Source organism: Monopterus albus, unplaced genomic scaffold (assembly GCF_001952655.1).
Source record: "Monopterus albus unplaced genomic scaffold, M_albus_1.0 scaffold94.1, whole genome shotgun sequence".
In the NCBI taxonomy this organism is placed as follows: domain Eukaryota; kingdom Metazoa; phylum Chordata; class Actinopteri; order Synbranchiformes; family Synbranchidae; genus Monopterus; species Monopterus albus.
In genome coordinates, this window is record NW_018127974.1 from 1030515 (window position 1) to 1052994 (window position 22480).

General features: G+C 39.6%; 1 protein-coding gene across 5 annotated transcripts in view; it reads right to left on the reverse strand.

The window, feature by feature from the left end:
- ralgapa2 (Ral GTPase activating protein catalytic subunit alpha 2) overlaps window positions 1-22156 on the reverse strand; it is a 101933-nt gene extending 79777 nt beyond the window's left edge. For all 5 annotated transcript variants that reach the window (XM_020608554.1, XM_020608558.1, XM_020608553.1 and 2 more), the window contains exons 1-3: window positions 21866-22156; window positions 6330-6440; window positions 5989-6038 (exon numbers count right to left, since the gene is read on the reverse strand). In XM_020608554.1, coding sequence (XP_020464210.1) covers window positions 5989-6038; window positions 6330-6440; window positions 21866-21971 — 267 coding nt within the window. In that variant the 5' untranslated portion in view covers window positions 21972-22156. The remainder of the gene's footprint in view (window positions 1-5988; window positions 6039-6329; window positions 6441-21865) is intronic.
- Window positions 22157-22480: the final 324 nt, after the last annotated feature.

Genomic DNA, 22480 nt, shown 5'->3' on the forward strand with positions numbered 1-22480 from the left:
CTACCACACACACACACACACACACACACACACACACACACACACACACACACACACACACACACACACACACACACACACACACACAGAGTACTCTCAAAAGCTATTTTGTCATTTACATATTGTTTAGGCCTTTGATAGAACTTGGGGATTTTCTGAGACACACAAAGGCACAAAGCACAAACTTAATAACATACATCAAAACTACTAATGCAAGATGTACACTACCAGTCAAACGATTGAGATCACCTCCATTGGTTCAGTTGCTGTTAGTGTAATTCAACAGTTCTTTCTACAACTGAAATCAAACGGAGTGGCATCACTGTTACACAAGTCCCCACAAATGTCTTGAACTTGCAAGCTGCTTTGCTTTCACTCTTCATCTGGAAAGTTTGGACACTGTGTTGGCTATTCCATCATTTAAAGCTTATAGCCTTGTTCTTTTTTCCTGCACAGTCTGGATGTGTTTTTGGGTCATCATCCTGCTATAGGAAACTCTGAAAAGGACCAAACTATCTTTTTCCAAATAATGCTTCAGAAGGTGTAGTAACACAGTGGTTTCTAGTTTCAACACACAGAATTTGTTGTTGTAAGTATTCAACAAAGGTAAGAACTCTTTGCATCAGTTTTCAAGATTTAATTTATTTCCAGGGCAGCAGAAAAGATGGAAGCTAACCTAAACTTGTCCTCTGAAAATGGCTTGTTTTATATGAAATGCACATACATTTTTAGTTTTGTTGACTTTTTTAAAGTTTGTTTTTGTTTACTTCGGAGCTTTGTATCATTTAACTGGACCTCAACAGCTTAAATGTCAAAAACTAGAAAAAGAGGGATAATCTCAAATTTTTGAGATCAGAAAATGTGTCTATCACCAACAAACTGATAAAACCTAGATTTTAAAACCCAGTAAACCGTGCAGGGAATGAAGAGAAATACTGTTATTATACTGCATTATAGCAAAAGAATACATTTTGGCCTACAAAGAAAATTAGTCCTTTATGCTACAGTCACTCACTGTGCTACACACCTGCTTTGTTTAAATTGGCTTGTAAAGTAAGTCCAAAGAGCGTGGACCAGCCCAGACTGCTTATTTATATGCTAACCAAACTTCTTAGCTTTATTATTTGCTGGTACAGGCCTTGTAAAATTTAAAAAGCCCATGGCATGCTTTTCCTTTTTTTGACTTATCTACAATATTACAACGGTGAATTGTCATCTTAGACATCACCTAAAGGTCAAAAAATGAGGTGTAAATATGTTCTAGTATTTCTATGCAACGGTTTATACACGTTTTGCAAACTCTCAATCACGAGATTTTTTTTTTCTAGCAAAATTAAGTATTGGGTAGTAGTTTAAGGATCTCTTTGAATGGACATAATCTATCCATTGTAAAAGCAGAACTTGCACACGGTTTTGTGGATATATTTTACCTTCTGCTGCTGCACTGTGACCAGAGCATGTTGGAAAAAATACAGGGCCTGAGGTTACTGCATGTCCAGAAATCTTCCTGTACAGGGACTCGTTGTTTTACCCAACCGGGTCTAACCTACAATCAGCCGGCCAGTGAAGCACCCTGCGGTGGTGAATGATCAGCTCATTAATGCTGGTTCCCCCAGAACACAGTGCCTGTTTGTTTTGACTGCTTTAAGATAGTAATACATATGTCACGTATAGTAACCTCTATATATGAAACAGTTTAAAGCCCAAAACACTTAAGTTTTTAGTTTTTTTTTTAAACCAACATATCCTCAGTTATGAACACAACTACCAAAAGATTTCATTCTCATCTGCAGCCAACAGGAGGCAGCATAGTCCAATCAAACTCCTTCCCAGGTTTTGTCAGGTTCAAGATGAAACTGGCTTCTTAGATTATTTTTATGATTTGACATGAATGAACAAAGGAATCATCCCAAATTATACAGTATGTCAACAAAGTCATACATTTACTTAAAAACATCTGCAAAATGTTCACAACTGAACATTCTTGCATGTGTAAAATACACAGGGTTTGAAAGATAAGTTAAATTTAAAACATGGCTCAAGTTAAGACATCAAGATTCATTTGCTCAGCCTGTTACATGTGCAGACCCAAGCTACACCTAATAAATATACAGTTAAGCATTAGCTAATCCCCTGCTAGTGAACTGTTTGTCATAGCTAGGACTAGAGGAAAGATGTTAGCCATCATAAAGAGGACTATTTCAGTGGTTCAAAAGTGCATCAAAAGGAATATGACCCTATTATGCCAGGCAGTGAAAGAAAAAAAAACTGTTAATTCCACTTATGATATAGAGTGACACTATGCTAGTTATTGCCTTCATACACTTCAGCTTTTCTGCGGTTTTCTAAATGACAGCATTTCTATTAGCCCCAAGTTGGGTTAAATTCACAATTATCTATCAAAAATAAGGTAAGCTAGATTTATTAGGCTGATTTTCCCATATAAGGCACCCCAGTCAAGTCTTATATATAAATTGGGAGGGTGGAGAGATTCACAGAAAGGATGGCAAAGGAAATTCAGAATGCTGAGTCAGGTCCGGATGACAGACAGCAGATCATGGTGGGGTCACATCCTGGAGAGAAAGTAGATATGCACAGACTTCCCTGTGAGTTTTGTTGGTCCCAGAGCTGCCCCTTAACCTGTCCCACAACCTCAGTGGAACCAGTACTGAACTGCTTTCAGACAGTGAGAGGCCATAAACAAACTGAGGCCTGAGAACTGAGAATCCTTACAGAGAAGATCAATCTGGTGTTGTGACAGAAAAAGTTCCCTTATCTTATTTCATTCTTAGAATTACATTTGCAGTATAATTATTGTTAGTCTACTTTTCTATACCTTTCTCGCTTTGTGCTTATATTTACTCTCAGTAAAACTCCCAGTTACGATACAATATAGAAATGGCTGCCAAAGGGAGACAGACATTATCCAAAAGACAAGGACATTGAGTCACACACCTACCAAGGATCCTGCTAAACTTTTTTTGAGAACACTAAGCATTTTAAGCCTACATGAATAAACAATAGGTCTGTGTCTGTATAGCACATCTGGACACTGCTCTTTCACCAATTTTACCTTGAAAAACAAGTTCTCAATTAGATTCAAGTGGACACATATATATTTTTGTCTGAAGGTTAGTGTTCAGGTCTAGGGTCTTTGTACTGCTAGAAAATTGGTCTTCTTCCAAGCTACAAATCTGTTAGCAGCTGTTTTTCTTCCCTCTACCCTTACAAACCTTCCAGAATCAGTGAAACCACCACAACATGACGTTTCCATCACCACGCTGATGGGAACAGAGTGTTTCATACCATGCTCCATCATGCTGGGCATGCTGATGCTAATGTGTCACATTAGGTTTACATCAAAAACAGCATTTTAGTACAGTGTCTAAAAAAAAAAAAACCTATATCCACTGGTCAAATACCCAGGCAACAGCTATGTACATCATCTCTCAACACAACCCTGAACCCTTGGAGCTCCTTCAGACTTACGTTGCCTTCAATATTATGAGTGATACTCAGCACCTTGAAAAGTTTTCATATTATTTTCAGTGACAATGTTGCTGATTTGTTTGAATGTTCCTTTGTATTCATGAGTTAGTTGTTGACAGGGAATTGACTTAAAAGCAGTTTCATATATCAAGTGTATTTAACTTACAATCACTGGCCCCGCCTTGATTACATACAGATCTCCACCGTGCTTGTTAAATGACTTCTACAACCAAGCAAGAGCAGTGATGACTTAGCTGTGTCAAAGTACAGGGACTGAATACTCGGGTCATGTGGTGTCTGAAATTTGGGTCAATGAAAAACCACTGACCTTTTGAAAATATGAATAGGTCAATATATATGTAAGAAAAGGTGCTAAATAAATCTGTTGCTAAACCTTTGTGTTAAAAAAAGAACACGTAAGCTTGAATTATAGCAATACAGAAGGAGCAGCCTATGTAAAGGATGAGATGAGACTTTTTCTTTATTCAGCATCTTCAGCTGTGTTGTTGCTTTCTCACAGGGATCAGGTCTCTCATCTGCCAGTTCTACTGCAGCATCACAAACTACAATGGTGAATGCCTTTCTGGCAGCAGACACAAAGAAATCCTGAAAGGGAGGAGCAAAGGCTGGTGGTGGCGGTGGGGGGTGGTTGTGCTCCAGCAGAGTTTAGGGGGAGGGACAAAATATTACCCCCTCTAGATATCCATTACTCAAACAGGCCCAGCATGGGGGATCGCCCTCCCTCGCATCAACTCATGAAAAAGGGGTTACATACCCCCACAGCCAGCTCAAAGAACGCATGCACACACACACACACACACACACTCACTGGAGATGTGCACTGTATTTCAGTCACATTTGAATTCTAGTAGGGACCCAGGTGATGGAGACAGTCAGGGAATATATTTCCCATCTACCTGCGGGGATACAAACAGGAGCTTTCCAGAGGAATTTTTTACACAAAATAAGAGAGCAGCAATGTTGAGCTGTGTTGTTCTTCTCAACCTGTCATGCAGCATTAAAGTGTACTGCAAAGCACAAAGCTGCAAAATGGTTTTTGCCCCACAAACCATCCATTGATAGCTCCACCACACACTATTTTGAGGCTGTCGGGACAAAGGCTGCTAGGGCTTCTGATTTGTTAGGCTGACTTGTGTTACTAAAACAAATGATACACATTCACAATAGGCATTATACGCAAAGGAGAAGCTGAATTTGTGATAAAAATGGCAGAAATATCAATTCAGCTTAGGCTGTAACTGACTGTGCTTGATGTAGAAAGCAAAATGATTAGGGTGGATAATCTGCTGGCTGCAAAATATCATTCAAGTTCATCTTTTGCACATGTATCATGACCCGTGTTACACAATACAACCTCTGGGATAACACGATAGTTGTACATGTTTGTGAGCACAAACGTATCCACTGATATTATATTCATGACAACATATGATCCAACATTTCTAACCTAATAAAAGAGAAAGTCTGCATCAGCGCAGCAGAGCTGGGGATCAAAGCAACCCCATATCTGTCCTGTGCACACCACTCAACGCAAGCTTATCTCTCAGGGCACAGGTGAAAGCACAAGTTGTCACAGGAAGGGGCTAAAAGGGGACAGAAGAGGGTTAAGCTGCTTTCAATATTAGCTCATTTTGAAAAGATGACTGCATAAATATGTAGGAGGCAAAAATCCAGGCTTTATTTACAGGACAGATGAGGGTGATGTGTGCAGACAGGCAGGGTGGCTTTCGAGTGGAGAAAATTGTAGGGAAATATAGCGAGCTACACTTCATCCTTTTAAACAGGTGAGGAGCACAAATCTACTGAAAATGAAAAGTGTCAGTGTAATTAGAAAGTTAGCAGGCTAAGAAGGCCATAGACACAAGCCTTAATCAACTACAACTCATATCATTGTCTAGCCTGAGGCTACTGCAACAAAAGCATGAACTGGTCAGTAGGCTTGGATCCAAAATTAAGGATTTGATTCTCTGCTCTTTTGGGCATAATGCAAGGAACATTCCCACTCACTACTCCAGGGTTATCAGAAAAACTAGCACAGGACATACCACAAAAGAGTGAAAAACAGACTGCTGCCCATTTCTTAAATTTGCTGCCATCCTTACAGCCCTGCCCTGAGCAAATGTAGAGTAACTGGAGAGCTGTCTGTTTGTTTTGGAAACTGGAGCAGACACAAGACATGGCTCCCATGATTTGCATATTCACCAGGGTTTTAAAAAAATAAGGGATGAAGTGAAAACCCTCCCACACAACCTGCCGAAGGCTGGAAACTCACTAAGCTCAGGCTTTTTCATCCGTACAATCTACAATTGATTTCCAGGCTATTTGAAGCTAATTCAGGAAGTAGCTAGAGCTGCGGTATGGCACCATGGAAACTGTGATCCCAGCCCAGATTTGAGCAGTAAATAGGTTGAGGCTATAACAGCTATCGGTGGAAATCAGAGATGCAGACATCAGCACAGAAAATGACAAATGACTTACTTCAAAAATAAAGAGGATGGAGTCCAGCTCCTCCCTTTGAGATTTGTTCCCTGAAACACAAGGAAAGCACTTAGGTTTATAAACACATAACCTGGTGCTATACTGCATTAGCTGCATCAGTAGTGTAACAGTAAAAAGGTACTTGTTGTCATGAGAGTAAGTAGTATGTACTCCCCGTGGGAACGAATCCTGTGCCAGTGACAATGTTATACTGGCTATACTGGCTATATTGGACATAATTAGAAACTGTGGAGAGGGTTAAATGCTGAACCATTATTGAGAGCTGGTGGTCAACTAGTCAGTGATCACTGATCAATTTTAAAACAAAAATGAATACTCACCTCTTTGTTTTAAGTTGCTTTCCAGTGTAATGAAATTTTCATAGAAGATAAAATAAATCTGAGAACAGTTGCTCTCGAAGAATGCCTTCAGTTCACTCTTGTCAATGATATCTGTGGGGAAAAAAGGGAATCACTGTCAGTGATAGCTAGAATGAAAAAAAATTGTATTATTAATTATTTTATATTTTTACACACACACAGGCATGCACCCAGTCCATGGATATACAGTGGTACATCTGACTTTGCTTAACTCTGTGGATCTGGGTAATAACTTATTGTTAAATGAGAATTCTGTAAATCATTCACTAAGATTGTGGTATAATTTATTATACATTTGTGTTTTCCCTGAATCATTCTACTTGTTTGGTCTTAAAAACAATTTTGTAAATGATTTTCTTTCTCAGCCATCCAAACATTGTCACATTTTATAGATGTTGTCTGCATTGTTTACTGTCTGTTTATACTGCTTTTTCTGCATTGTTTGCACTGTTTGTTGATGTTAATACTGCTATTTTTGTTCTATTACACAGCCTTATTACACAGTTTACCGTTTTGCACATTGAGAGCCGATGTACCTGAGTCAAATTCCTCGTGTGTCCATCACACCTGGCCAATAAAGCAGATTCTGATAACTAGGCTAATATCTGAATCTACATCATGGACTGTAAGTATACAGACATTTGAACAAAGCTGACACTATAAATCTACAGGACATACTGACCTATTTTAGACACTTGAATGCTTCAGAGTACTCTTGTTTGTCTTTAATTAAAAGTGGCCATGGAAGTCACTGTCTCTTTAATTCAAATGTGACATGGTTTTTATATCGTTTGGTCTATCACTAACGGGGCATTCATATATTTAGTAAACTTCATAAACAGCCAGTTACAAAAGGAAGGTGCTCAGAAAAGAAAAACAAAACAAGGGAAAATGACAACAGAGGTGCAAGGGACTTTATGGCCAGGTATTTAAAGCTTACAGCTTACACATGTCATCACACGACAGGCCTGCATCAATGTGCTACTAAAGACCCGCACAGAGGATTTTCCTCTTTGCTGTAAACCTATACACCACTCCACAATCTTGATTACTGTTTTGTTACAGCCCTATGATTTTCCATACATGTAGCAAAAAGCCAAAGCATAACTGAATATGCACACAGCAGGATAATTCATTTTCCTCAAAAGGTCACAATTTAGGATGTTAGTTTCTCAGCTTGGATGAGTTGGGGCTTCATCTTTGTATGGCCTTCTAGAGATGGAAGGGGGTGGTGGTCTGGGTAGAGGCCAAGCTCGGGTCTGCTGACGGTGACAGCAGCTTAGGGTACAATAGTTAATGAGGGAAATAGGAGGCCTACAAACACACTAGCACTGAAAAAAATCCCAAATTCATGTAATGAACCTCTATCATTTGGCATACTTTTACAACCATGGTAATGAGATAGGACTGGTGTGAATAATCAAATATAGGCCAGGAGGAGTCCTGGCATAATAACAGCAATTAAGGTTCACCTTCTGTTGCAATTCTCCCCTTACCACATGGCAAACTGGAAGACTCCCAGAAGCAGTCCAGCTCATGGGGTGTGTTGGAATTATGCAGGGTGAGACAAAGACCCAAATAACCTATCTTTGTCCAGAGATTAAAGCAAAGATAATGATGATGCACGAAAGTAAGATCAAATCAACAATATGACTGCCTTTAGTCAAAAGCCAGGACATAGGAAAAACAAGCATGGCATCAATTGTGAATCTGAGGAGGCTGACTGGCCCCTTAAAAGTTAAGAGGTCAACAAAAGTAGAAGCTGGGTACAGATGTGCCTTTAAAAACAAATCAATATAATGTGCAAAACACTTACGGGTAACCTACGGGTAGCCATTATGTAGGCATTAGATCTCCACCTTTTCCAATCTTCATCCACATTTGCACACAAAGAACACACCCAATGCTTGAGCTCCACCTCTCAAAGAAGGCAATACTTTCATAAATGCTCCGTGCTCGTGGTGTCCAGCTAATCACATCTGCGTATGCTTAAATTCACATTTAAGCATAAACACTACACACTGTCACACACACACTGTGAATCTTCAGGAAAACTCTATTGGTAGGAGTAATGGCTGTCAATGCAGTGCCACTGAAAAGTACATACAGCAGTGTTGCCCTCTCACACAAACTGCTACAGAACAGCCAACACCAGAGAAAGTCTGCATGCTAGTCATGAAGTACAGTTACTCCTGTGGTCAATATGTTGCGTGACTTAAACTTCCCTGAAAAACATCAGGCTTACTGTGGAGCTGGAAACATTCGCTAACCTAGCTAGCTTGCTTTCAGCATAAGCAGCTGGAATGATAAACTGCTGTGCTATACCAAATCAGCGCTCCTGGCTGAAAATCCCATGGGCCATTATGCTGGAAGAAGTGTGCAGTCAACTGCGGAGAATGGAATAGAGCTTATATCCAGGTGGACACCTCTAAAAGACAACTACTTTATTATAAATTTTGTGTTAAAAATGTCCAAATACATTTTTCTTTGGGTTGGTTGTTTTTAAAAAATCCATTGTTTGTATAATTTCCCAACACAATAATACACCGCTGCTGCATATCTAAAATGGTTATTTAAGTTGTGACACATTTATCCTACTGTAGGTATTAAGGACCAGAAATGTGACTCTGACCAGTGCCCGAGGGATGGGAGTTTCAGTCTTGTCACACCACATGATACAGTTTTGTTTTTTTATTACTGTTTGTTCTGTTGGGAGGGTTTCCTGAATGCTGGTTAGGCTGCAAGCTCTGGAAAACTGGAAAAAACAGGATGAGTATATCCTACATGAAACTAAATTTGGAAGGTCAGTGTATGTGTGTGTTGTTGAGAAAGCATGAGTATTATTTATCATGCTTCTCACTGAGTGGGCTGTTTTTCCAGATAAAGCAGGTTTCAGCCAAATTACAGCTGACTTGCATAATGCTGTTGCATTCAACAACATTACACAGATAATGGGCAAAGAACAGCTTTGGTCTGTGTTCTATAATTAGAAAGTAGACTTTCTTAATTAAAAAACAAGTGAAATGAGTACAAATAATGTACATGCATACATGAGAGTGACAGGAAAAGGACAGAGAGGAAGTCCATAATAATTATTTAACACTCATTTGAACATTGCTGTTATTACGTGTGAGTAGTTGAGTCAGTTTTGTCATGCTGCATGTCAAACATCCACCAGAGCCTGTCATCCTCTGCTCTCCAGCCTTCAGACTCACTGCTCCCTAAGCCACTGGAGCATGACAGATGGTAGGAGAGGTCTTAAGGGGAGAAAAGAAAAATTTTAAAGAAGAAGATTTCTGACAGCAAGCTAGAATCTCACTTGGACACTAACCATCTTGGAAAAGGCTGCCAGCCTCCAGGTACTGAAGTTCAGACAAAGAAATTCAGCTCTGTGACTTAAAGCTGTAGCAGAACAACTGTCCATGCAACATATATCTATACCCACGGACGGATTAAGACACAATGGGCGCCTGGGCACAGACATATAACCAGTCCCCACCCTCCTTACATAGGAGCAAATTCAAGACTGAAAGAGGACCTCTAAAAATGTTCTGCATCTCTTTTCAGCTGTTTAGTGTCTTTGTGGAGATTTTGCCTCTCTTTGTGGTCATTTTGTGTCATTTTGCATTTCTTTGTGGTCATTTTGTGTCTTTCTGAGGACATTTAGCATGCTTTTGTAGATGTTTTTGCATCTTTTTGTGGCTATTTTGTGTATCATTTTGGTTGTTTTTAGTCTCTTTCTGGGACATTTTGCAGATGAGCTCCAGGGCCCCCCCTTAGCACTCAGGCCATACCTCATAAAAAGCCAGTAATAAATGAACATCCTGAAAAAACTATCAATAACTAATGACATGCTATGTCAATAATGATCTGCAGGCTAAGTAAAAGTTCTCTTTTTCATGCTCCCTGGTTTCAGTCTCATTTTTGTGAAGGCAGTGTTTGGCTGAAAGGATGAAGCTGTATAATGGCTGTCAGCACTGTGAGCAGGGATATCCACAGAGACCCTTCAACTCAGTGGGTTTCACTGACTTCTCAAGTAACAGCATGCGGACTGAAAGAGATAAAACCTGTTCTACGGGACTTGAGAATGCAGGGAATGACACTGTATCCTCTGAGTCCAACAGGATAACAGTGTTCTTCAACTGACACCTTCCTGTCTGTGAGACATGCCACACACAGGAAAACACTGTTGGGTGAACAACAGCTGTAGAGAGCTGGGATCAAAGAGGGCTGTTATGAGGGGAGGAAACCTTGTGTGACTGCAGCTGAATGAGCTGAAATCTTGGCTGTCTGAAGAAGCAAAGTTAATCCGGACCCCCAGTGATCTGATTCCCACATAATAGCAGTTCTTGTAGAAGGGAGAGTGCTGAAAGGGAAAGGTGAAGGGATGGAGGGGTGCTAGGAAGACATAGCCAAGTTTAGTAACAAAATAAACCAGGGATCAATTCTTGCCCCAGATGCCGTCCTAGTACTGTATTTCTACTTATTAGTGCAGCTAAATACTCAGCTAGGGCCTATCAGATGCCTAAACTACAGTAAACTGACCATTCTGCAAGGGGATTATTACGTCAGTTGTTAACAGACTACAAACTGTATGAGCAATGGTCTAGATACTGCTGACAGTGATAACTTAATGACGCAGACACCCACAATCTTCTATAGTTGAATTAATAAACACGTGCCAAACAGACAATGGCAGGTTTAGGTTGGATGACACTTGTTCTCCATTGTGATATGCTTCCTGTTAACTGTCAGGGAAGGGCAGATGTTCCACCTCCGTGTCAGAGGACCATCTGGAAAATAATAATGTGCAGCCAGACACGAGGGCTGTAATGTAATATTTTGGAAGGCAGAAGAACACAGCATTTTTACAAGTGGAAGCAGATATTATCGGCACACTGTAGTTTCCACAACAACAGCAAAATATCCCTCCCAAGCATGTGCACAAAGCAGTAAGCACACTGGACTTGTTAGTCAAAAGGTGAAGGTTAACCAGTTACACTGAAGCCTGTGTTATATTTACACAATCAAAACCAAACACCAGGCTACTCTGTCCACAGTTCCCTGTTCAAATTCAATGTGCACACAACAGATGCCATAATAAGAGCTCACACTTAATGTTTAAAGGCTAGGTCAAACCACAGTTAACCTTCTGGGCAACTTACTAGTTATACTTTTTTATAAAACCTGAAGCAGAATCATTAAAATGCCATGTCATACTCTGCATTAGTTCTGGGCTAGCTAACGCTGCAGGTGCACTATATTCTAGCCAGAAAGGAGACGAGGAGGGAGAAAAGACTGATAGGTCTCTTTGGCAGTGTGCTTAGATCAGACACAGAGGACTCTTTAAGAGCCCCAATAGTAGGACGCCTGGAGGGCACCAACACATACTGTAGTAGAAGAGATATGGGGGTGGTAGCTCATGTGGAAGCTGATGGATGCATCTAGATGGCACTTCCCTAAATGGCTGTCTACAAAAAAGGTGATGGGGAAATCAAAGAGACTGCACAAAGCTGATCATCTGAGAGATGCAGGGGATAAATGCTGATACTTTTCATATTCTGCAGTGGTTAACATTAATACAGAAAGTCTTAAGTTAAGCCATGTGTTGTTTAAAAATATTTTTTCATCCCATCTGTTTAAGAAAAGAAAGCTACTCAAACATTTAGCTGCTTTGCATTTTTAAACAAAAAATGAGCTTTTTTAAATATATTTTTAAGTCCTCCGGTTTGAGGTGGTATCTCAACTAAAATAGACTTGGTTAAATACAAGGAACAAAATGAATTTGAAACTGTGTGTACACTGCATTGTATTTTTATTCCTTTGTTAAACCGATAGCCATAGAAGAAGAATGACGAGGGTGGAAAAAAGTGGCCCAGATGAGCTGCAGACAGCTCTTCGTGACCACAGGTGAGGAGGTTGACATTTGATGTTAAAGAAGGTTAATCATAAATCTGTTGCAACCAGCTGAGAATGGCGTGTATGTCACATGATGCAATTTAATGAGTTACAATACGTAGCAGTGAGCATGAACCTCAGACAAAGACCAGATAACAAACAGCTGCCACTGTTACTGTTGAATATGCTCCAAGCTGTGCCAGTCTGATGTCGATCATAATTTAGCCCACGCTGGGCCAAAGCGATGTTCCTTATCAGGGGGTCGATTGGAGCCAATCCACCTACTTTTCTCTATCAGCACTGACAGAGACTCATCTTCTGCGGGTTGGCTGACGTTATAAAGCTTTCCGTTTCAGCACAGAGCAAAGGTGGACAGTGAGCTGGCTGATTTCAAGCTGCCATTAATAGGAGAATATATTACTAACTGGCTTGGTCATCGCATGTTATCGTCCTCTCTGAGCAATTCTCAGAGAATTATTAACATGCTGCCAGGCTAAAGCAAGAGAGCAAAGCACGGTGCTCTCTCTGGGTTGATGGAGGCACAGCATTAGCTACAATTCACATGCCAGTCTGTAATAACTAAACCTTATTTAAAATGTCAACAGGCTTGTAATGCCTGACAAAAAATAATGGAATGTTCACAATAAATATAACAACAGAGTGTCACCTTATCTTTTATGATTCAGGGTTCAGTGAAAAGTAAAGCTGCATTAATACAAATCCAAGAAACTGAGTTATTATGAGAAGGACCTTTCCTGCAATCATAACACTTGTATACATAATGTCATTATGATGCCACTGTGCCAAACACTGAAAGAATGCAGTCAGAGTCTCACTGCATAAAAGACTGGCGCCTAAGGTCGAGGTCACATGGACACTGTAGGCGCACTATGGAAAGAAATCATTATATGTTGATTTATTAGATTTTGATCAACTCCCTTTAAAATGTCTAATTTATGGTAACTCTTTCAGATGTCTATGTTTTCGTCCACTTAAAATAAAAACAAAAAAATATAGCACTTCCTTTCACTTCCTTTTATTGGCCATGATGTCCCGTCAATTTCAAGTTCAGCTGATCTCTCATTGCTTTTCCATTAGGAAAACAGGCCAATACGTGTGTCTGAACCTGACACAGTTGATCTTGCGCTCTTCTCCTCTTATCATTAAAGACATTTGAGCCCTCCAGCTGTTCAGCCTAAAGTTTGACCCACGTGTCCAAACTCGACCCAGACCTGAACATAATTTCTAAATTTCCATCCAGACCCGGACCAAACCCTCGGGTACCGATGGGTCCCTGTTAGGTTCTTTTCTTGTATCCATGCTCTATTTTCCATGACATTACTAGGGGGCTCACAGAAAACAACATATTACAAAAGGATAAAGGTTTAATCTGGAAAAAAAAATCAATTGTATTCCTAATCTACATGAAAATCATTACCCAGCAGCAGTTACTAGGGTTGTCACCTTAATATTTGCTCTTTTAACAACTCTATGTAGCAATCTGACAATACTGAAAAGAAGTGTTTATTTTCCTTTGACTTCAAACCTGGAAATCCACAGCAGATTTGCAGGAGATTAGGAATTCAGAAAAGCTACATAAACTGTAAACCCACTTTGAGATCCAATCTGCTGTCACAGTAAACCATAGGGGTAGGTCTGGCTATTATAAAAGCAGGACAGGTAAACAGTGCAACCAGACAAACTGGTTTTTCATGTGCCATGTAACTATCAGAGATATTATTCACTACAGAACAATGAGTACTGGTGCTTTCATATCTTTTGTCCCGCCAGCAGGCCAGCAGCTAAAGGAAAAGAAAACACCATGTAATGTATATCATATTTCAAATATGGGTTTTAAGGATGCTCTAAAACACATGACACCAATACCACAGATTGAAAACAGAAAAACAAGGCCAAGAACACTACCAAAACTTTCTGTACATTAGAAATACAATACATCCTAGTGGTCAACTATACATTTATACCTCAAAATCATGGGTTACAACAAACAGCCTAATAAAAACAATAAATAATAACAAACAACAAATAAAAACAAATCTATAATTCATTTGTTCCACCTCTAAAACCAGTGGTAAGCTAGAAAGGCAAGAGAAAAAAAATAAATCAGTGTTAACATATTTAGTAACAAAAGGCCTAAAAATAGTTGACTTATTTTTATACTCCAAGTACAAATTGAAAACAACATGAGACATTGAAATACTTTTGAGTATTTATGTCATGCCAGTTCAACATCTTTTTAAAAGGCTCCAGGCCATTACAGAATATCTTCTTCCACAGTATATGAAGACAAATAATAGGCTAAATTATTCAGCTGGCCTTCTGGAGATTTGCTAAACAAATACCAAAGTGGACCCAACCCAAAAGCCATAATGACATCCCTGCAACATTTCTTAACTGACAAGACCTGTTACTGATTTGACAACTAGCCATTAATGTGGTATAAACACACTGTATACAAGACACTGTGAGGTGGGGTGATCCAACACCAGTAATAAATAGCCCATAATGTGCAACAGCTAGCCATGTTGCTTTATTGTTACATAGTTTGCAATTCTAATGACCCAGGGACTGCAACACAGGACTTCTTTATACTGCTAAATGCTTATCTTGACACTGCCACCACTTTAGAGACAGCCACACACATATTAACAGCAGAGTGGAGAAAATCTGGACTCCTAAATAATAAGTAATGCTTCCCCCTTTATGCCTTAACTTCACTAAGGAGATTTATTACTTATTATTATTATTTCCCATTTTATACACACAAAAACGGAACTACTCACACAATTCTGAAAACTTGACGCGCATGTATTAACAACATGACTCCAAACTGCTAAGCTCCACAAATCCATTGGTCTCACTCAAATATTCTAAATCGCAGTTGTGTAAATCTCAGAATACAAATTACACCACTTAGCACACTGAGTTCACCTAGAAACCGGCCTTCAAAATGCCAACACCCTGATTACCAATTAGTCTCACACATGTTGCACCTGTGCAAACTCATTTGGAAGGACACTTCAATCATGTGCCAGAGTATAAAAGTGGCCTCAAGTGACTTGGGCAAGAAGAAACTGTTAGGAAAAAAATGGAGTAGCAAGAACACAGAGGAACGGTGAGAGTAAGAGGAGGCCTGGAGGGCCACTGAGGAGGAGGAGGAGGGCAAAGGTGAGCCAATATTTCCAGTGAAATACATACAACTTTGCTGGATCATGTACTCAAACGTGGCCTAACCGTGACTGAAGCTGGGTAGTGAGCCTGGCCGAATTTGAGCCACTTCACAGTAGCCTTAGTTATCCGGTCCTTCAGAGAAGAGAATAGATATGTAACCACTTGAAAAGTTTTACAGAAACGTTCTAGTTTACCAGCTTTTTATGACACATGGAACCCATTTTTAACACATTTCAACTTGAACCAAGCACCTGGGGCTGAGGCCATGCACATTCCCACCAACTTCTAAAATGTAACAAGCTGATTTTTTGTAATAGTACTGTTATCATCATTATTATTGGTCATTTATTTATTTATTTATTTATTTACGTCCCCTCCTTTTCCCTTTCTTGCATTTCATAGACTACATAAGTTGGAAATATCCACACGTCACACACTACAACCTCGTTAAACACTCTATATCCTTTTGTAATGTCATGTCACTGTTGTCTTGTGTCCCATGTTCGGTACCGTTTTGTTAATGTGTTACTTTGTTTCATAAAAAAAAAAAAACAAACCTTTTACAGCACTCTCTACAATAGAGTATATCATAACTTTATGGTTTCTATGGATATCTACAGTGCTCAAAGAAATATACCCTATAGAGTAATGTTTTTTTGTCTTACATTTACATAGCTGTACAGTAAAATGTGTATCCTATAGTGTGTGTGTATGTGGCAGAGGCTGGAAACTCACAAACGAGCAAGCGATCACCATAATTAACATGCTTTTGGAAAATAATGATATCATCCAGAAGGAAATCAGAGACAGATTCCTGGAAGACAATGTCCATTTCACAAACACTGACCAGGTCAGCCTGTCCACAATCAACTGCGTCTTGAATCAACACCAGCTGAAGATGAAACGGGTATATCATGCTCCATTTGAGCGCATCTCTGACTAAGAGAAGGAGCAATGATACCAATATGTGCATGACAGTACAGCATCTTCTCAGTACTCTGTATAAACATGTACTGTGTACCTCAGTGTTCCTGTATGCCAGCCTTTTGTTTGATATGGTCATTCTCCCTTTATATAGTGCTCAAACTTGATGCCAGTGCTGTTCCCTGTTTCACTGACAAGGCAGGGTCCAACCTGCTGTTGACCAGACTGATTGTCAACCGTGCCATTGTCGATGTCCCTTGGCAGCATGGTGGAAATGTCACCACGTGTGCTGCTATTGGTCAACATGGGTTCATACATTACCATGTGCAACTTGGTCTCTAGCACAACCAGTTTGCGAACATTCCTTGACAAACTCAAAAATATCATTGTCCTCCCACAGGAAAAGAATCCAGAGCTGCGCACCTACATTGCCATTTCAGATAAGGTGTCTCTCTATTTGCGTCCTCCGCGGCTACGTACATGAGAAGGTCAGAATATTAGGAACGTGGAAAGTGTATAAATGCAGACTCCACACAAAACCCTACACTTAACCAAAATGAGAAAAAGGAATCTTATGTCCACACATTTGTATGCATTTGAATATGTCACATGGCCTCATAAAGCTAAAACATACATGAACACTTTTGATGGTGTTCTGAATTTATCACATCAGTGGTTATCATGCTATGTAAGACATAAGCATGCCTATACTTGCCTATACAAAAAAGTTCTGTTTACACAGTGACTTTCTACAACTGCCTGCACACACTGATGAGTGCTGACTGATAACTCAGTCTTCTTACCATTGAGGTACCCAGTTCCTACCATTGAATTTGAACAAACCTGCAGCACCTCACCTTTGTTCCACTACCATCTATATTCGCATGACCTTTTTTTCCATTTAGGTCTCTTTCATTGGTCCTTCTGAAACACTGATATATGTATCTGTTGTCAGTTATTGCAACCAAAAATGTGTTTGTTAGCATTCAACAAGAACATATCCCATGCACTGGCCATTTGCACAATATAAAAGCCTTGTATGAGCTATAGTTTTGGATTCTGAACAAATAAAAGCTATGTAGGACAGGGGACAGAACTTTGACTCTCTTTTTAACAACACTGTATCTGCAAATTAACTCTTGTGTGCAGCTTATTTTTCCCTCCTTAACTAATTTTAGAGAGTCAAGCTGAAAAACAACTTACATAGCCTGCCTTTGATTTTGATAAACAGGCAAATCCAGACCTCTTCTTTTCCTTTTATGTCAAATAAAGCATGACAAATATTGGCAGCACTTGCAGTTGGGCCAAATGTGATGAATTTGGACAGGAAAAACAAATCACACAGCAACATTTACTAGTATCAGTTAAGAATTTAGCTATTTAAGTTCAACCTAGCTATTTAGAATGGAAGCTAAAATCATGCAACCTTGCATTACTCCACAATTCAAATGCAGATCTCAGGCTATGGGAAGAAAGTGTTAAGAACTGAAGTGAGTGTTTAATTTGAACAAAAAATAACAATGAGGTATCACATCAAATAATGTGCTGCAGTATTGTTTCCAATGTAATCCAATTACACATCACTAATTTAATTTTTAATTTTGATTTTACATACCATACCAACGTTTTTCTGATCTGGGGTTGCATTTTGGCCAGTGGCATAGTTTCAATCAATGTGTACAGATTCATTTTCACTGTGACACAGAATTACCTATTTGTGCCGCCGAGTGTGAAAAAGTGTAATTAATCTACTATGATTCCACTCGTCTTGTGGTGTGCTTCAGATTAACTCAGTGCTGGGAAGTGGATTTGGTAAGGGAAAGTGACTATCACATCAACACTAAACAGTCATCATCACAGCAAAGTGTTACTATGGTACAGAACACTGCAAATACCGAAGACGACTGAGGATTTTTTTTTTACTTTATCACAATAGTATACAGACTTAAACTCAATCCTATGACCTTAAAATGTTAATAAAACCCATTTATGACTATTACTATGTTACTGTATTGAACTACATGTAAATGTTGATATCATGCCTACATAGTGTGGGATAAATGATAACAGGAGGTGAAGTCTAACCTTGAATGTTTTACAAAATAGAACCAGAAGTCGAGTGATCTTAGACTCAGAGAGTGCTTCCAATGTTATGCTTATTGTTTCCTCTAGTACCTCACCTTGTGAGTTCCTTTTATAATGGTAGCACTTTCAGTCGACCCTGACCCAAGCAACAATGACAGCCCGCACATGGAGGAAAGCAAGGTATAATGACACTATATTAGATTTTTTTTCTAAAGATGAGGGCAGAGATTCCTTAAAACACACGCACACACACACACACACACACACAAAAGCATCACCTCTGGCTACAAACTCACCCACCTACACCTGACCATTGTGTGTAACAACACTTGCACATGTTCACGTTTCACTTCTCATGCAATTCACCAACAGGTTCAAACAGAGTCAGTCAGAAAAGAGAAGGAAAAAACAATACTCGCTGGAGACAGCTTTTTTCAGTTGATTAAATAGCAAAGCAAATGTACTTCAACCAGAAATCCCACACTTAACTTAAGCCCTCATGACAGCTAGACCCTGAGTCACTAGTGTCCCCCATAGTCCTGACTGGTTCACAGCTGGCATGGCCCTCTGACCTCCCTGCTGAGGGAACCAGTGAAAAAGCAAGTACCTCCATTCAGATTCAGTGGGTATTACCCAAAACAAATACTCCTGTGTACAGCTTTTTGACCATCACTTCAGGCTTACATCTGTAAGATGTGGGGCAGTGATACACAGTGTAAACAAGGTGTGCTGGGACCAAGCATGAGAATGACTTTGAGTCCGAAACATTCAGAGGAATAGCCAATGGTGCCTCCACTGAGAGAAGCAGTGAGCGATCAGGTGGTTTACTGGGCTTCTGCAATTAACAACCTCAGCCAAATCCTGCCAGGCATGACCAGTAAATTAACATGCAGCAGCCTTCACACTCTATCCCACAGATCTGCTCAGTGAGCAGAAAAGCAATACAGAGGCACTCTGAAAATAGCCCACATCACATATGTCCTTTCAGCTACCAGACCACTGACACTACGGTGAGATTCAACAAGCTGGCTTAACACATTTCTGGTCCTGGCATTACAAAGCCATAGAGATACGACACAACCTACATTCTGAATTAAGAGACATTTCAGCCTTAAAATCTATCAGTACCTCAATAGTATTAACAACATAGGATAACTTGTCATCTAGGTTAAATGTGCCTGAACAGTAAGATTTACAGAAACATAGAACACTGTGAGCAACAACAAAGGCCACCTACACTCTCCCAAGTCCCTATTGTGTCCTTCACAACACCTCATCTCTCATCACTGCTTCCTGTCCACACAGGAACCCACAGCACCAGGGGGAAGTCTGTCTGTTGCTGAAAGCACTATGAAATCAGGGTGGTTGAGGGATATCAACATGTTGGCCCTACTATCAGCTGCTGGACAAACACACCAGCCTTATCTTTAACTGCACAAGACCAAAAGAAAAACACAGAGGACATGCAGAGCTCTGTTGACCTCCACTTTGGTTGTAGTAGGCTTGACATTGAAGGTGTGCTAAGACAACAGAAAGATATAACCACATTCATTTCCAGCAGCTGTGCACAAACTTTTAAACATATTTAAGACAGTAATAATTGTCACACTTGTAACAACAAACATACCACTATGAAAATTCATAGGCAAATGTTGAAAAAGAAAATGTTGTAACCCAAGCATTTTAAAGATACTAGGTTCCAGAAAGATTCTTCTTTTCCACTGACTCCCACTGCTACTGCAGACATACCTCCTCTGCCGAGCTTTGCCTAAAGGTCTCCACTAAGTAAGAAAGGGTGATTTTATTGCAGTTCATGTCTTAATGATTATAAATTAAATGTTAGCAAAATCAGTCACAGTGTGAGATCTCAAAGGGTTAGGATATACCTATATTTTTTAAAAATATATAAAAGTTATTTTGAATATTTTCGTAAATATCAGCTAAAATATTGACAATATTAATTTGAACTTTTTTTCTCTTCAAAAGCTTTCAGGTTCTCTTAAAAAAAACATTATTTATTGATTGTTTTCCAGCTGCTCTGGATTCAAAAGTGAGCATAATTACATAAGCACAAATCAGAGTATGCATTAACCCGCATTACTAGATGGTGTTCGTTACTAGATTACTAGATGTGTTCGTCTTGACAAGACACAAGCTCTATGCTACAAAGTAATACCTGAGCAGCCGTGAACTACTTTGCCTGAAATTATGGACAGTCAGCACATCATACTGTACAATATGTTGTACTTCTAATGAATCCATTGCCCTTTAGACAACCTATTCCTCCCCACACTTTACCCAAGTATTCACTGACCATGTTTTGTCTGTGATGCAGTGAGAACAACATAAGCACCAGACATGCTCTATAATAATGTCCACAATAATATGATAGTCATTTTGGTTTTATCAGAATGAGCTTATTCTGGTGAGGGGCAATGAAAAAATATATCTGTAACTAGCCTATACCTAAAATATATCTATATATATAGTGTAAGTTCATAAAAGCAGAATGGACATAAACTGCTTAACTTGCATGCCATCTGCTTTCTACATAAAATGTTTTGCAAATGTAGCCTTCTGTAGCATTCATGCTGAGAAGGGTAATAAATGCACCATATAGCCACTTTGGGGCACTATGATAACTGATCAATAAATAAAACCTTAAAAGTGGATTGGAAATCGATTCCATTATATGCAATACAAAACAAATGTGCAGCACAAGTAAGGCTACCAGAGAAATGGCATCACTTTTGATGATCACGGTGAAGCAAGACAGGGTTAATAACTGTCATAAAAACTGCACTTCCTTGTCCAGTGCAAGAAACAAAGGACTCCACCAGTATGCCACATTTTGATCATTGTCAAATCTAATATCTCTAAAGTACAGTAACTTGATATCAGCTCAACCAGCAACCAGCTGCAAGAAAGCCTCATTCTCACTGTATCCTGGGGGGTTTATAAACTAGAACCTGACGCTATGTTAGTGCCACTCAGTGTTGTGCTAAAGACAATTACTACGTTTTAAAATCATTCAGGATGACAAATAAATAAATGACAACAATGGCTTCTGATCTGCCCTGAGAAGACAGCATCAGTTAGCACTGGCTAGTTAGCCGCCAGGGAAGTTAGCTCACATTAGCTAGTATCCATGCCTTGTGACAGTGTGACTTGCCTGATATTAGTACGTCAAAAATCAATAAACACAGCTGGTGTGGCAAACACTTCAATTTGCTATTGTGGTTTTTTTCTGTTTGTTTATTTGTTGTTGTTTTTTTTTTTTTTGCCATTGTGCGAATGTATGTTACCTGTCAGCTAGCTACAGGCTGATGTCAGCTAGCTAGCTCAGCTAGCTAAGCCTCGGCGATGCAGCATTAAAAGCCCGGTGACATTTCACTCACCTAACAGTGACCGGAGGTGTTTGAGTCGGGTCAGTACATCCTTCTTTGGGTCCAGAACTTTCTGTGTAGATTTCTTGACGTCTCCATGCCCCCTTCGAGTGAACATTCCGCTGTAAAATGCAACCGTGGAAGCTGAAATCACCTGTGTTTCACCATACACCAAGCCTCCAGTGTGACTGTCACTTGCCTCACCACCACTCTATGCTTACTCGGTAAACATTCATCCGACGGCTTATAGTGTCCTGTTTTTTGTGGGTGTGTAAACACGGAAGCGCTGCCTGACAGAGAGGAGTGGCCAGACAATAGGAATACGCCTCCTTGTTTATAATCGTCCCACCTTACACTTCCAGTGTGCATTTTAGTGAATCGTTCTACCTTTAAGTAAATTATATTTCCTTTCTATTTTTTGACAAAGGGTAAGCTATTGAATTTCACAGAGAGGGGTTTCGTCTTTTTCAAGTCCCATTCCTCTAGAGAAACCGCCAATGAGCGTTTCTAAAACTAGTAAATTTTAGATTAAAGAGTGGCACCAAGCTTCAGACTCAAACAGGGACACGAAATAGCTTTGATGTAACAGAGCTTTGATATAAATAGGTCGCCTTGTAATCGGCCATA